Source organism: Mus pahari, chromosome 11 (genome assembly GCF_900095145.1).
Source record: "Mus pahari chromosome 11, PAHARI_EIJ_v1.1, whole genome shotgun sequence".
Classification (NCBI taxonomy): domain Eukaryota; kingdom Metazoa; phylum Chordata; class Mammalia; order Rodentia; family Muridae; genus Mus; species Mus pahari.
In genome coordinates, this window is record NC_034600.1 from 22,183,810 (window position 1) to 22,199,274 (window position 15,465).

The following is a 15,465-nucleotide window of genomic DNA, read 5'->3' on the forward strand; positions in this document are numbered from 1 at the left end:
TCATCGGCATCGCTGCAAGCACTCAGTTATATCACTGTGCATGAAAGTTAGAAAAAAGTTCTATCTTCCCTTGGTCTTAAGAGGACCGGAACATATACCACAGCTGCCATGACATAAACATACTCAGGGCCAAATCTAGGCTCAAGAAATGTCTAGAGTCCTCAAAAATCTATGCAATGACATTGATGTGGTCTCAATTTTGCTTTCATGTGGCAAAGGAAAGCACACAGACACACACTTTCCCCAAGTTCCCAGTAAGGAACAAGCAGTGAGAAGCAAGGCTCTGTATCTCGCATCCTCTGCTGCCACACTGTGTGCCTGTGCACAGCACCTCTCTGTAAGGTGTGTTTGTGCTCCTGTTGCTGCCTACACTCGGGCTGCCGAAGCTTTCATCTTCCTGGTTCTCTTACTAGACTTGCCCTGCCCCTTCCTCACCACAGTGTCTATGAACTCCATGCCCAGCCAAGGCTTTCTTGATCACCCCGCAAGTCATTCCACTTCACAGGTGAGAGCGTGGCTCTCTCCCCTGTGCCCTCTTCCAGGCTGTCTTATGCATGCATGGTGTTAAGTGCTAGTGCTACAAGTAGCTTAGTTAACTCTGTCATGTCATTTCCACATTTCTTTGGTGTGTGTTATTAACAAACTTAAGACTTTTATTAGTAACTTTCTATTACCATCATATTCTATAACATGCTCCTACTGTTCCCTACGTCCTCTGAGGGATGTGCATAAATATGTACAAGCTCAACACTCCTTCATTCTTGCTAACTTTCCTCTACAATCTCGACTTTTCAGTTTGTCCGTCATATTACTTAACTCAAGTTTTCATTATTTTTCTTAATTGCATTCACCATTTGCTCCTCACATTTGACTTAAATCCCTAGACTCACTAAATTCATGTTCTAGTTCACTGATGGGGCTTTTGCTAGACTTACTACTGCTTACACACAGTATAAATTAATGAGCTTTCATAAAGGTTGTTACAATCAGATGAGATTCTAAGTTAAATTATCTGTCAATTTATTTTCCATTTTCTGCTTATTGTGATAATTAACTGAAATCATTTTTGCTTGAGCCTCACCTGCTTTTTCTCTCTACTAAATAACTCCTACTCAACGGCAGGAATTTTATCCTGGAAATACAAAATATGTTCTTTCTAACCCATCTTTTGTAAAAGGTCACTATTTTAAAATTTTAATAATGCTGACAACAGAAGTGTCACATTCCTGCTCGTCATTTCACTCATTCATTCAGCCTCACTCATTCATCTGTCTTTTAGTCTCATGATTTCTAGGAAATGCAATTCAGTCCACTTTCTCATTTTGTATGTCTCAACTCCTTCCTGTCCATTAGCTCATCCATAACTTGACCCCCATTCATCTTTTCAACCATTTCTTCCATCTGCACTGATAGCCAAGCATGCCTCATTCACTCTGTCCCCAGAGCTGGGCAGGCATCCTTCAATGTCCCTCAGACGTCCTCAAGATGGAGCTACAAATCCTTGACTTCCATTTTTCCACTCCCAAGACTTGCATCTTTCTTGTTCCTTTAAGTCTTCTCATTTCAAACCAAAGGCTTCCTCACGCTCTTGACCCAAGCAACGGTTCTTCCTTCACCCCGATGATTTAAACACTTGAATTTCACAGTGTGTTGTTTTTATCTGAACCTTTTCCTTGCTTTGTTTTAATCCCACCTTTGAGGGTGAACTGATATTTGGCTATTTCTCTCATTCCTCTTCTCTGGGAGCATCTTTTAAGCCCATAACAACTGAACAAATCTTCCACAGGCAGTATCTGGGGTGCATTTTAAGTTCTATATCCTTGCTTTCTGGGCCAATAAGACAAGACTTCAGTTGCAGAATGGGAGAAATGTTTCCTTCCCTATTCTAAAGCAGCCCTTCTGACTAATTAAGGAAATATGTCAAAACAGCTCCCAAGAAGATCACATATGTCAGCCAAAGAATTAAATATTTGAAAATGAGAAGAACCACTTGGTCCATTTCTCAATAAAGATTAAGAACAAAGGGAAAGAGAAAAGAGAAATGGAAGAAATAAGCTAGAATTCAATCTAGAATAAACATAAAAATCTCCAGTTAAGGTGTCAAGTTGGGTGTTTAAACCCATGACTCTGTTGAGATCAAGGCCATTTGGCATAGACTTTTTAAACCACATTCTCAACATTTGCCATTTGCTCCCAGCCAAGTCCTTCAAGAAAAAAAAAAAAAACGGGACATAAATATCCATGAAACAATAAAAATGATAAGAAAGGGAGTCTTTGTTGTGGTACAAATAACTGATGAAGAGTGTTTTAAAAGCAGTGGGCAGGCTAAGTGAGAGACACACAAGTGGCACATACAACACCTTTGATCAAACTCTAGCACCACAAAAGTACAAGGTAGAAAAAGAAATGCACCAATATATACAGGATAGCACTGATGCTCTGTGGGGATTCAAATCACAAGACACAGCTCAAAGCCAGACTCATTACGGTTTATATTTGCAGCCTCTCAAAGGATAAGCAGCGACCTCTCACTCCAAAACTTGATAATAAATAGCACTACCTTTGCCCTGCCCAACCTGAAAGGACAAAAGCAGTTAAGAGAAACAGAGCCCTGAGAAGAACTCACTTCTCTTCAGTCTGTGCCATCATTTGGGGAACCAAGTTCCTGGTTAGGCATGGTGGTGCACTCTACAACCATAAGCAAGTTTTTAGGAGGCTTGTGGAAGGAGAAATGTGAGTGAGGGAAGCTTAGACAACAGAGTGAGACCTTGATTCAGTCGTAGTAGCAGTAGTAGGGGAAATAAAAGAGGAGGCACCATGTTCCTAGGAGCCTTACTGATATGAGATGCATCCAGAAGTAAAGGCTACATGAACTTGGCCGTCTGCCTTCAAGAATCAAATAAAGAAACATATTTACAGAGATAGGATAGCTGCTCAGCTAGGCTAGATTCATGCTTTGGGTCTTCAGGATGCTCCATTTTCCTTAGTTTACTATATATCTATGGTCTCTGAGAAGCAACTGACTCAACAGTAAAGATTATAAATAGTTTGGCCTTAGGTCTCCTGGAGAGGGCATCATCACTTCTTCCTTATACCTTATCACAACAGTGAGAACACTATTACATTCACATTTTAGTCTTTTGGCTATACTTAGAAATGCTTAGAGATTCTTCACTATTGATTCATCCAGTAAGCATCTGCTGATGCTTGCCTACAGATGACGATGTGAATAACAAAATTAGCAAGGTGAGCATGGCGAGTGTGTTAAAATGCCATGTAACTATCAAGCACAGATCCATAATCAATGCTTCTCACTTTGTAGGTAATCAACACTAATATCCTTCACTACTTTTTATATGTTTGAGTACCATCTGGTAGGAGGGCAAATAAATAGACACATTATTATATTGCAGTGTGTGAGGTGATGACATGGTCTGATGGGAGATATGAGACAGAACGTGGGAGGAGCAAGTGTAGTCAGCATGTTAGCTGAGTCTCAGGCAGACACTGAATCATACGCAGGAGCAACAGCAACTCAAAGCACAGTGGATTTGCATGTCAAGAAACAAAATGGATTCAGAGGAAATCTCAACCAATTGATAAAGGGGGTAATGTCAATTTCAATGGGAACTACCAAACCCTTACTCTACTCTTTTCCTGTGTGTGTGTGTGTGTGTGTGTGTGTGAATGTATAGAAAAAAATTCAAAGTTAAGCAGAGAAATTGATTTTTACTAACAGATGCAAAAGAAACTCTAACTTCTATCACAAACAAATAAGCTATTTTTTCCAACATCAACCAAAAGAAAAAAAAATGGGGAAGAGAGAGAAAGAAAGAAAGAGAGACAGACAGACAGACAGACAGACAGACAAGACCCTTGGGCAAGAATTTTTACAATCATCCTGTTTCTAGGTCGGATTCTCTTGGTAGGAAACAAAGAAAAGCCCAGGCCTGGAATAAGAGGAAAATGCTAGGAGTGTATTCTCTACACCATCAGACTGTTAACATATGAACAGCAGAGGAAGTGTTAGGAATGTATTCTCCACACCATCAGACTGTTAACACATGAACAGCCAGGCTAAGCAGACATTGAAAGAAGGACTGGACTAGGGAGAATACGTAAAAAATGACTCATAAATGAAGAATGGTGCATTCTTAGAAGGCTCCCGAGTTTACGTTAGGTAAAAGCAAAATTTAAAAGTACACAGAATGATCAAGCAATGAACCATTTTTCATTTTCCTCCACAAGAAAACATCTCAATATGCTTTCTAAAAAATAATCCCATATTTTAATGTGCCTAAGCAAATGAATTCTGGAATAAAAACAACTAAAAATCAATTCCATACAAGACAGAATGAGAGGTTGGGAATATATTTGCACAAAAAACAAATGACCTCTTTGGTTTTCTTTATCAGCCACACATGAAGGGTGTCTTAAAATTCTAAAAATAGAACCAGGAGTGCTACATGTGTATGTATGTTTTAAGAACTAAAATCACCATGTAGAAAGGCATGCAGGAAGCACACTAATGTCATTAAAATATAATTGGACTTGCAGGAACAATCACTGTGCTGTGCTGTAAGGGGAGCTGTTGGCACATGCAGAGCACAGAGGCAGAGTGAGCTCATCAGCCAGTCTCAGCAAGACCCACTTCCAGCTAGAAGCAGCCATGTTGCAACACCTCGCATCCCTGATGCTGACAAGCTAAAGGACTTGTTTTGTCTCTGGAAACTCGTCTCTGGTGATTAACTGCTTACAGTGAATACTGATCACATGAAAGAACAGTTCTGAAGAACCAGAATGGCTGTCCTGTGTCCTCTACCTGCAGCCCTGGCTTGTCTTTGAATCTAGGGTGACTGCAAACTCGAATCAAGAAAGCATTCCCCACCACCTCTACCCCACGTAACAAATATATTCCCCACCTTTTAGTAGAGGGCACAGTGCACAGACAAGAAATCCTCTCTAACCTCTGGACTCCAAATCAAATATAATTACAATAAAGCAAATGTTTTAAAGGTTAGTAATAATCGTACGGGTGAATCTGCAGCAAGAGTTTGAGAGTTAGTAAACTATGTGTCTTCAGTCCTCAAGTCCCAGGCTAAAAATTTACCCCAAATTGTCAGTTCTTAGGAACTGCACCTCAGATTAAAATCTTCTCACCAGGGAGTCTCTAAGAATTTGCTCTTGTTTTAAATCGCAAGTGCTTGTTAAACTGCCAGCACTGCAGAACTGGAGACCATTAAACATTATAAAGCAGCAAGTGATTAAACCCACCAAATACACACTCAAAGCAGCTTACGCTACTTTTTAATTAAAAATAAAATATCATTGGCTAAATTCACATGTCTTAGCTATCCAGAAGTCAGTAGTCTGCAAATGCAAAGTGTAGCCGAGAAAGGCATGCACAAAACCAGACACAAGGTAAGAGGTGGACTGAATGGAGCTCTGAGTCCAAGGCCTGAAGTTGGCCTAATTTAGCCAGTGCATACCCAGCCATCTCCGCAGTCTGTCTCTCCAAGCTTCAGTGTGAGGACTCCATGTGGCATCATTAGCAGAGGCCTCCAAGGAGACAAGGTGTCCACCTTCTTGGCAGGAGAACGGGTTAGATAACAGCATACTAAGACACTGAGGCATGAGGTGTGTAGATGACTAATGGACGTGTTACTGCTATTCTTAAATACCCCTTAACCTAACCAATAAACATTTCTTGAAATAACCATAAGCTCTTGGTGAAGGGAGCCCAGGAACTTAGGAGTTAATGGCATCACTTGAGACAGAAAGAAATTTTTACTGCGAAGTTAGAAGTAAATAAGCATTGCAGCTTTAAGTTGTTCCTACTTGTTTAAAGTCAAGAAAGGCCAGGGGGCTTAGTCAACTTCAGGCAAGGGGCCAAAATGGTGAGGATCAGATTTAAGGCTGGGATGACGTCATTCACTATGAAGTCTGTTCTTTCTGAAGCATAAGACATTTTACTGGTGAAACCTTACCTCACCTACAGCTTTTTATTTTTACCTCTATTTTCTTCCCCTCTCAGGAATGATTTTTCCAAATATGCTCCCTGTCTTATATGTAAAGTTTATAAATTTGCTTTCTGTATTAGACATGGTCTTACCTAAAAAGCTTGCCCTAAAGTAAAGAACCGGCACTTGGTAGCTACAAGAGTATAAGACATGATACTCATGTTTAATCACTTCTGCCACCGATGCAGGTCTCGTCACTTCAGAATCATCCATTGGAAGCTCTAAATTCTCCTGTGGGGAAAAAGAAAGCAGAGACTAAGCCAAACCATGTCTGTCAATTAATATAGCAACAACAAGAAAACCCAAGTGCAAACATGGAAAGAGAAAGATGAGAGCTTCTCCTTGCAAATGGCCAGTTAGGTTCAAGGTTAGGAGGTAAGAAAAAGGGAGTTACCCACACAAACACTTAACATTTGAGTTCTAGGTAAACAGTAATGCCAGAAAACATTAACATTAAGTAATTCCAGATTGTTTTGGGGAAACAAAGCAGCTCTGGATAGAGAAATAAGATGGGGGTTGGAGTGGGAGCAGGGGTGGAAGCAAGGATGAGAGCAGGGGTGAGGGCAGGGGTGGGTGAGGGCAGGGGTGGGTGAGGGCAGGGGTGGAGGAAGCACAGAGAACTACTACAGCAGCAACTCTGAAGTTTCCACTGTATGAGTTTTAGCAACAAGGCTTGTGAAAGCTAAAAACCGTCCTAACAACTGAACAGAGGCCATGAAATGCCCCTACAGGTTCTACTGTACTTGCCCAAAGATGACTCATTGTATGCTCAACGATCCCCAATTCCATTTGGAATAAGTTATTTTTGCAAGAGTCTGGTTTGTAGGTGTATTTCGGATCCCAAAACAGTGATCCTGTTTTCATTATTTTGTGTATCTTTGGTACAGCTCAACAATAAATCTTGATTTACGGGATGGTCATCAGCACATGCTACTCTGAAGTTAAACAAGGCTGTGTAAGCCGAGATGGCGAAAGTCATTCCACTTCCCAAGTCATCGCTCTTCACAGGCTGGTTCTTTCTTATCATGCATGGGCAACCATGCCTGAATTAAGGGGTGGAAATGGAGAGGAACCCAAGGAAAAGAAGGTTCAGCGACAGGCCCAAAGTGGGATCCAGCTCAAGGGGAGGTCCCAAGGTCTGACATGACTACTGAGGCTCTGGAGCGCTCACAAAAAGGGACCTAGCATGACTGCCCTCTGAAAGACCCAACAAGCAGCTGAAAGAGTGGATACAGATGCTTGCACTCAAGCAGCTGACCCGTTGTTGAATTAGGGAAGGCTGAAAGAAGCTGAGAAGGGCGATCCTGTAGGAGGACCAGCAGTCCCAATTAATCTGAACCTCCGAGATCTCTCAAACACTGAACCACCAAACAGACAGCATACACCAGCTGAAATGAGGCCCACAACACACATACAGTAGAGGGCTTCCAGGTCTATGCTCATTCAGAGATGATGTACTTAACCCTCAAGAGACTGGAGGCTCCAGGGAGTTTGGAGGTCAGGTGAGGTGGGGGATGTGGACATTCACGTGGAGACAGGGGTGTGAGGAGGAGGTATGGAGGTATGGGATGTGGAACAGTCGGCCGGTGGATGGGGTCGGGGAATAAAACATGCAGTGTAAAAAATAAATTAATTTAAAAAATAATGTGATAATAATCATACTTAGAATGGAAAGAGCTTTATAATGTACAAAATAGAAAAATACTATTATTTTTATGATGTGTCACTTAAGAAAACAACTAATTTTTCTTAAAAAAAATAAGAATGTTTGAAGAATGTATCTTTAAGTTTAGAAGCAACTGATCGGGCATGTTGTATCAGGGTTGCTGGGTTCATCCCTGTGCACTTACTTATTTGGGCTGGCAAATTTCTCCTTTGAAATTAAATTAGTAGGAAGAATGAAGCAAGTAGGTTTGGCTCATTTCAGCTTCTCATTAAAACAGCAACAATGAACAATCAGAAAGAACTACAGAAGAGACTGCAAACTTTATCAATATGAAATCAGGTTGCCTGTGGAGATAAGTGAGATCTGAGATCTCCAGATCCCTATCTCCTTTCCTAACTTCCATTCACAGGCAGTTCCCTGGGAGACACTACAGCAGGTAAGTCACAATGGGAGGTATTTATACAAGAGTTGTCACCCAACATCTGTAAACATATCAATTAAATACAATGAATTAAATAATCAGTGAGAAATCATTTAACTAAATATTCCAAGTATAATTAATGCAACAATAAAAGAGGTGTTCTTTTCCTGTTTATTTAATTTTAGTCACAAGTATCAAGATCTGTTACAATAAATTTTTAACCACGTTCTTTCTCTTTGTTTCACAACTGGGTTATTTCACATTTATAATTTCTTTTGTTTCCCAATGTAATAAAAAAATTGAAACATGTTATGAGTTGGATCTTAAGAGGGCCAATTGTTAAAGGTTTGATTGTCATATATGATACTGTTTAAGAGTAGAACCTTTAAAAGAGGTAGGTTTTCAGTCATGTTTGCTGGTGCTATAACTTGATACATCTTTTTGTTGAAGACAGTTTGTCAGTATTTCTTAAATTTAAACATATATCTACTCACTAATACAGTCAGTGGTTTCACTATTGGAAATCTGAACCACAGAAAAACCAGAGTATAATGACATAGAAGCTAGGATATTCATTGCAGCTGAATTTAGTAGGAGAATATTACATAATCAACCTAAAATATTTAGCAATAAAGAATTTTTTTAAAAAAATTTTATTTATAGAACCAGCTATAAGGTAGCTCTGCAATGGCATATGGTGAAGGCATTAAGTCTACAATGACATAGCAGAAAATGACAAACTATCTGTAAATGAAAATCTTAAGGACTATATGATATGTAACATGGTTCAGTGGGGAACGTACAGGGTGGAGAAGAGGTACATATGGGTGTGCCAACAGCTCTGGAAAAGGGAATCCTTGCTTATCTTGTTGCAGGAAATATTATAAAGAATAGCAAGTTCCTGCGCTACACCCAGCTACTCTCTGCCCTAGCAGACTGGCCCAGCCATCCACTGGTGGGCAATGGCCGGCCTGTTCTTATCTCGTGGAGACTCTCTGACTCAGAGCTCCAAAAATCTCTCCACCTAGCTAGCTAAGTTCCCATTGGCAGGTTGATACCATGCCAGCCCCATGCTTCAAAACCCCCACGGCCCTTTGTGGTGCACATCAGGCAAACCCACACTTTGCCACTGTACCTTTCTCTTTTGAACCCAGTCCAACCATCACATGAAGGAAAACTCCATATAAACTTATTTCAGAATCAATGGTAACTCAATTGCTGGGCGTGACAACTAGAATCCTAATCTTGCAAGCCATATTAAATCTAAATCCTCCGGTAGCGAATCCTGGTGGATCTGCCATTGAAACCAGGAGACATTCATAGCTACATCTTGTTCTCTGCTTTCTCCAGTCTAAAAGCCACTATTTCTCTCCTGCTTCCTCTCTTCCTCCATCCAACCCGGGAGACCCGCCTACTTGCTCAGGGATTGATACCTTTATTCATTAGGGGATGGTTCAGGAGAACTCACCTGAGTACCCCTCCTGGGAAAGCAGAATTACCATCAAAATACAGCAGCACCAGGGCCATGCACCATACAAACTGCAGTAGAGAAGAGCTGCATGTGGGACTCTTACTGCTCATGTATTAATTTTTTTAATGACTGGGGATATCAATCAACTTTCCAACAAGACAAAAGCTGAAGGAAATCTATTTACAAAGGGGAAGAAGTTATTTGACGCCTAGCTTCAGTCCACAGTTGTGTGGCTCTGCTGCCTTTGGAGAAGACAGGGCACCATGGTAGAGTGTTCCATGAGTCCCCCTCTTCCATATCTAATTAATACTGAGTTTTCATTGTGGCTATCTCATGAGTTCTTGAATTTCTGTTTTTGTTTTCATTTCTGCCTTTCTTTAGTCTTAGCAAAGGCAAACATCTACTTGGTAATATTTATTCTTCTGTGAGGTGTTTGATATTTAGTTTGCTTGCATTTTTTATGGAATTACATCAACTCTTTCAGAGATTAAATATATATGTCTACAACCTAGAAAAATTTGTGACATCCCCTCACCCACACAACTAAGTTTTCACTCAGTTTTGTAAATAATTTATTGATCCTTATTACAAGGATACATATATATATATATATATATATATATATATATATATATATATACAGAGAGAGAGAGAGAGAGAGAGAGGGGGGGGGGAGAGAGATCTGTACATTTTCTGTTTGCAGCTTTTGGGTCCCATACCTTTGATAGAAAGCCTCTTATATAACCCAACTTATGTTCAGTAATCATAAATATATTCATTTTTTATAAAGACAAGAGTTGTTAAATTAACATTAGAACATTAATTTATCTAAATTTTCATTTTTGCCTATATTTCAATATGCTTTTTTGAGACAGAGACTGGCAATACAGCCCAGACTAGACTAGAACTTATGATCTCATTGTCCCCGCTTCCTGAGTGGGAAGATTATAAGCATGTGTCTCTGTGACAAGCTCCCAGATTCCTTTAGTGCATCCTTTTCTCTTTGACTTGAAATATTTCCTTAACCATAATTTAAGAGTGTGCAGGTATGCACATGTTTATAATCTTGAGTTATTTGTCATCTTAGACTATCCCTGTTTAGTGTGTGTGTGTGTGCACACTCACACATGAGTGCTACATGTGTACGACAAGTGTCTTCCTCTATTGACTTCCACCTTATTATCTCGAGACAGGGTCTTACTAAACCTGAGCTGTCAGTGAACTCATGGACATCTATCCCCAAATGCTAAGTTTACAAATACCCACATGTCTGGCATGTTGTGTAGGTGATGGAGTTTGGTTAGGATCCTTGCACTTGTAAAGTAAGTGTTTGTGCCCACTTAGCTACCTCCCTGGCTCCATCATTGTGCAATTCTTCAGAAACATACTGAACCTAAGGAAACGAGTTCTTAATGTATGAAGAAAACCACAGTAATGCACTATCTGAGTCCAGCCTTACCAGAGAAGATAAGATTTCTGAAAGGATATATTCAGCCTCATTCAAATTAAGAACTCAAGAATGGGGGGGGGGTGAGGCTAGATAAAAGATACATTTCTGGTTCCATGCAACTATTTAAGAAATAAGGGACAAGGGACAAACAGGCCTTGTGGAGATCCCATTAAAAGCTTCTAGCCAATCACTGTTCTCGCTGGCAGTTACACACTTTTACACACATGCATAGCCCCCCCCCCCATGTTCCAGTAAAACTGGGCATTTGAGTAAGATCAGTCTACGGTATCAGGGTCAACATTCCAGTTGTCATAGTTACCATAATTTTATAAGAACTCACCTCTGGGACAAACCAGTGCATATGCATATGGGACCTTGCTGTTGACTTAGTAACCACTGCTTCGAGGACCTGGAGAAGCCAGCCGTAAAGATGGCAGAGCAGCCATGCTACTTACAAGAACCCAACATGTAGAATTTGTTTAAGATAATTAGAGCAGTTAGTAGGTCCAAGTGCAGAGGGGGCATGAGTGGTCACAAAGTGGTCGGTTTTGGGGTTGCTTGACAGGTCCTACCTAGCATGTTCATTTGACTGCTCTATCAACTCCAGTGAACACTTTTGCTAGTGTTAGGAGGATTACTGAACACTTAATCCTTCAAATAAAACTAAGGACAACTGTTTCTGACATCACGTTACAGTAAACAGAATCAGAGAATTAACACTTAGAGGAACTTTCATCTTTGTATTTCACCCAACACTTTCAGCTCATATACACAGACAAGGCCCAGAAATGCAGCTGGCATCAAGGGAGTCAGAAGCAAGGGCAGGCACTGCAGCCACAACATTTTGTTCTGCCTACAGTGTTCATCCTCTGTTCCCTTCTGGAGGGAGGAGGGGATCACAGAAGCATCAGAGAAAGAGCGGCTCAGGAACCTTACCAAAGCCACACCACGAGTCTCCTCTCCGAGGTTACATAAGCAGTAAACAACAGCTAGAGGAGAGGAGTCTCCTGGATTGCCTGCCTAGGGCTGGAAGCTCCAGGGATAGGGCATCTGTAAGAAGCCAAGGTAAAGTGGACTTTTCACCGCTTCTGCTTCCGTTGGCTTCGAGCTGCACATGTACCTGAAAGTAGTCCCAAACACACTGCTTGGAACTCCCTGATCTCCAACACAGAGTAGTGGGCTCTCGGCTCTCTGAGCTGCTCTTTATGCACTGAAAAGATGCTTGTTTGCTTCAGCTGGGGAAAAGTCACTCAGCTACGATAGTAAGCCACTTCTCAATTATTACTGCACTGGATTTTGGCTGATACTCAAAACATAATAGCATTTTTAGCTTAATGTTTTGCTTTTTTCATTATGTAGTGTTTTAAATATTTGGATTTACTTAATTTGATATTAAGAGTTATTAGAAAAAGAACTCACAATACATTTATTTTCCTCGAGATGTTACTAATTCACTGAACGAGAAGAAACCTATGTTCAGAAAATTATATTCATTCATGGAGCTAAAAGATTAAGTAGTTACATTAATTATAGAAACCTTGATTTTATTGAATTCAATTAACAATAAGTTGACAGTGATCTCTCATTTAGTAAATCTGATATGAATTAAGCTTAACAACTAAATCCCATTAAGTAGGGATCTTGCTGAAGACACTTCATAGATATTTTATTGAAAGCAAATCCAAATAGAATGTTGAGCTTTGGAAATGAGATCTGTATCTCTATTTATCCTAGAGTGAGAAATAATTACAGGGAGAGAAGGTGCACTTCTATCACTAACCATCGCTCTACTGCTGCTGAGCAGACCCAAGAATGAGAGCTGTTCACAATGTCCCCCAAGGAGACAGCAGTCACCTGGGTCGTCTTGGTCAACCCCAATGTCAGTGGCTGAAAAGTCATAGCCAGGGGCCGAGGAGGAGGCAGGGGGCCAGTGTTGGTTCCAAGGCTGTCTTGTGCTGTATTCGTGAGTAGTCATATTTGGCATCCAATTACAGTGGCAAGGTATGCCATGTGATAAACCATTTGCTGAGTGTCCTGAACCAAGAGCCACGTAGTACTTACAGGAGTTTAGACTATGAAGCCTTTTGACAGACCCAATGAAAAGGCAGTTATTTAATAAGAAATGTTGTGATTATATTTGATATGAGTTATAAAAATAATCTGTGGGGCTTTAACTGGCTCTTACGTTTTCCGTGGCTCATCATTTTACTGTGGGTAGGTTTTTTGCTATCTTAATTACTGGGGCGATTTTTTATTTCATGAACTTTGTACCTTTTGATCTAGTGACTATCACAAGAACCACTGCAAATGATGTCATTTTTTTAGAAATGCATCTGTTTTATCTGGCACAAAAAGGGGATGCAAAGCAGGTGGCACTGAAACCACAGGGGTCATAGATGGTCCACAGGAGGCACCTTAGCTAGGCCCCTCTTTACCAGATTATCAGCAGAACTACTGATATAAAAGGAGAGAGAAAGCTGGACATTTTGCTCACATTTTCTATTACCATCATCATGACCAATGTAGGTTGGATTCTCTCCAGTACAAAATTAAACCCTTTTCTGCCATCTGTGCTGAAAGGTGTGGCAGGAGGGAGGGTCTCAGAAACCTGGCAGAGTGCATCTGGCAGTTTCCTGGATGTTTATAGCTATCCCAGCTGTGTGGTTCTTAGTCCTTGTATCTTTTAAGTCCACAAAAGAGACAGCAACCCTGTTAGTACCTAGAGCTGAGAAGCAAGCAAAAAGGCTGAGTACAGGGTAGACTGTGGAAGGGGATGTCCATCAGAGTTCATGCTAGAAAGTTGATAGCCCGTGGGGAGAAGAAATACTTCTTCCCAGTACTTTGTATATTAAAGGCAATTAGCTCTTCTGTCATACCATAGAGTTTACTTTCTTATAAACAAAAACAAGAGAGCCTGTAGTGGCTATTCCTGGTTGTCAACTTGACTATATTTGAAATGAACTACAATCCAGAATTGGAAGGCTCACCAGTGAGCCTAATCTGGAAGCTGGGAGATAGAAGTTTCTGATCTGGATCTTGGTATGGAGATCTTGAGACACAGTGGTGATTGAATCCAGAAGATTAAGACAGGGAGATCTCTGAGTCCAAGGTCATCTGGGATTAAAGGTGTGGTGGCACACACCTTTAATCTGGGCTANACCTTCTGCTGGGGACCATATAAGGACATTGGAAGAAGGGAGTCTCACTCTTGCTCTTCTGCCTGCTTGCCGTGTGGGACTCAGCAACTGCTAGATCCTTGGACTTCCATTCACAGCTACTACTGAACCATTGTTTGGAATTGGACTGCAGACTGTAAGTCATCAATAAATTCCTTTACTATATAGACTATCTGTAAGTTCTGTGACTCTAGAGAACCCTGACTAATACAGAGCCCATACAGCCTTTTAAAAAGGGCAGATTCTTTTCATTTATGAGTTCTACCTAAGTGTAAGAGAATTAGCAGGATGAGAAAATTAAAAGGCTGACATTCCTTATATAAATAATGACTAACTAAAAGAATATGGAAGATTTTCAGGTATTTTACATATCAAAAGTCAGTTAGACAAGTTTCTTCTTAGTTGCCTTTTACATTCTACATCAGAAAGCAGCAATGTTAGGATTTACATGACACGATGATGTGCATTATGTCATTTGTTCCTTTGCTCTAGGAAGAATGTCCACAGTCACACAGCAACTAACACACTGAGCAAGGACACAAACCTAAGCCTTCAGGCTCTACACCCAGGACTCTGCCTCTATGCAAAGACATGTGATACTTGGAGAAGCTGGATGGTAAACAGACATACTTCTGGCTCTACTCGCAAACTGCGGGCTCAGAAGCTGAGATTTAACATTACAACATTAGTGATATTCCTGATGATGCTACCATAGGCGGTAATGAATAACTCCAGGAAGCCTTGCCTCACATGTATGCAGACCATGTATTTGTTTTATTGGTTAGAAAGTCAACTAAGCCCAGTTACCAAAATCTCAAAGTATGCTTCCAGTAGCCAGCTATACGCACTACTGCCTCATCTGGTCTACTCTGTGAGGACGCCTAATACACCTCCACTCAAATCCTCAGCTATTGCCTCGCTCCCAGCTCACTGCCCCCTTCCTTTATTCAATCCTATATAAACTCACCATAATCCCCCCTTTCCTTGTTTATTCTAACGACCATTAATGTTATTTTTCTATCAGTTACTATATTCTACATCAATGCTGTGGCTGATAACCTTAGTCAACAAGAGTACTTGATGGTGGGACTTGGGAAGCATGGGAATAACCCTTATTCTATGCATAGACCCACTATTGCAAGAGACTTACCTTACGAGGCACGCTATGTTTCAACTGCAGATCCAAAAAATTCTTTATCATTACCTTGTTACATAGTCAATCAGCTTGCACACACACACACACACACACACACACACACAC

At 40.6% G+C, this 15,465-nt stretch overlaps 1 protein-coding gene across 1 annotated transcript in view; it reads right to left on the minus strand.

The window, feature by feature from the left end:
* Positions 1–15,465, minus strand: part of Atg10 (autophagy related 10) — a 291,273-nt gene that overhangs the window by 97,269 nt on the left and 178,539 nt on the right. The window contains exon 4 of the mRNA XM_021208773.2: positions 6,113–6,251. Coding sequence (XP_021064432.1) covers positions 6,113–6,251 — 139 coding nt within the window. The remainder of the gene's footprint in view (positions 1–6,112; positions 6,252–15,465) is intronic.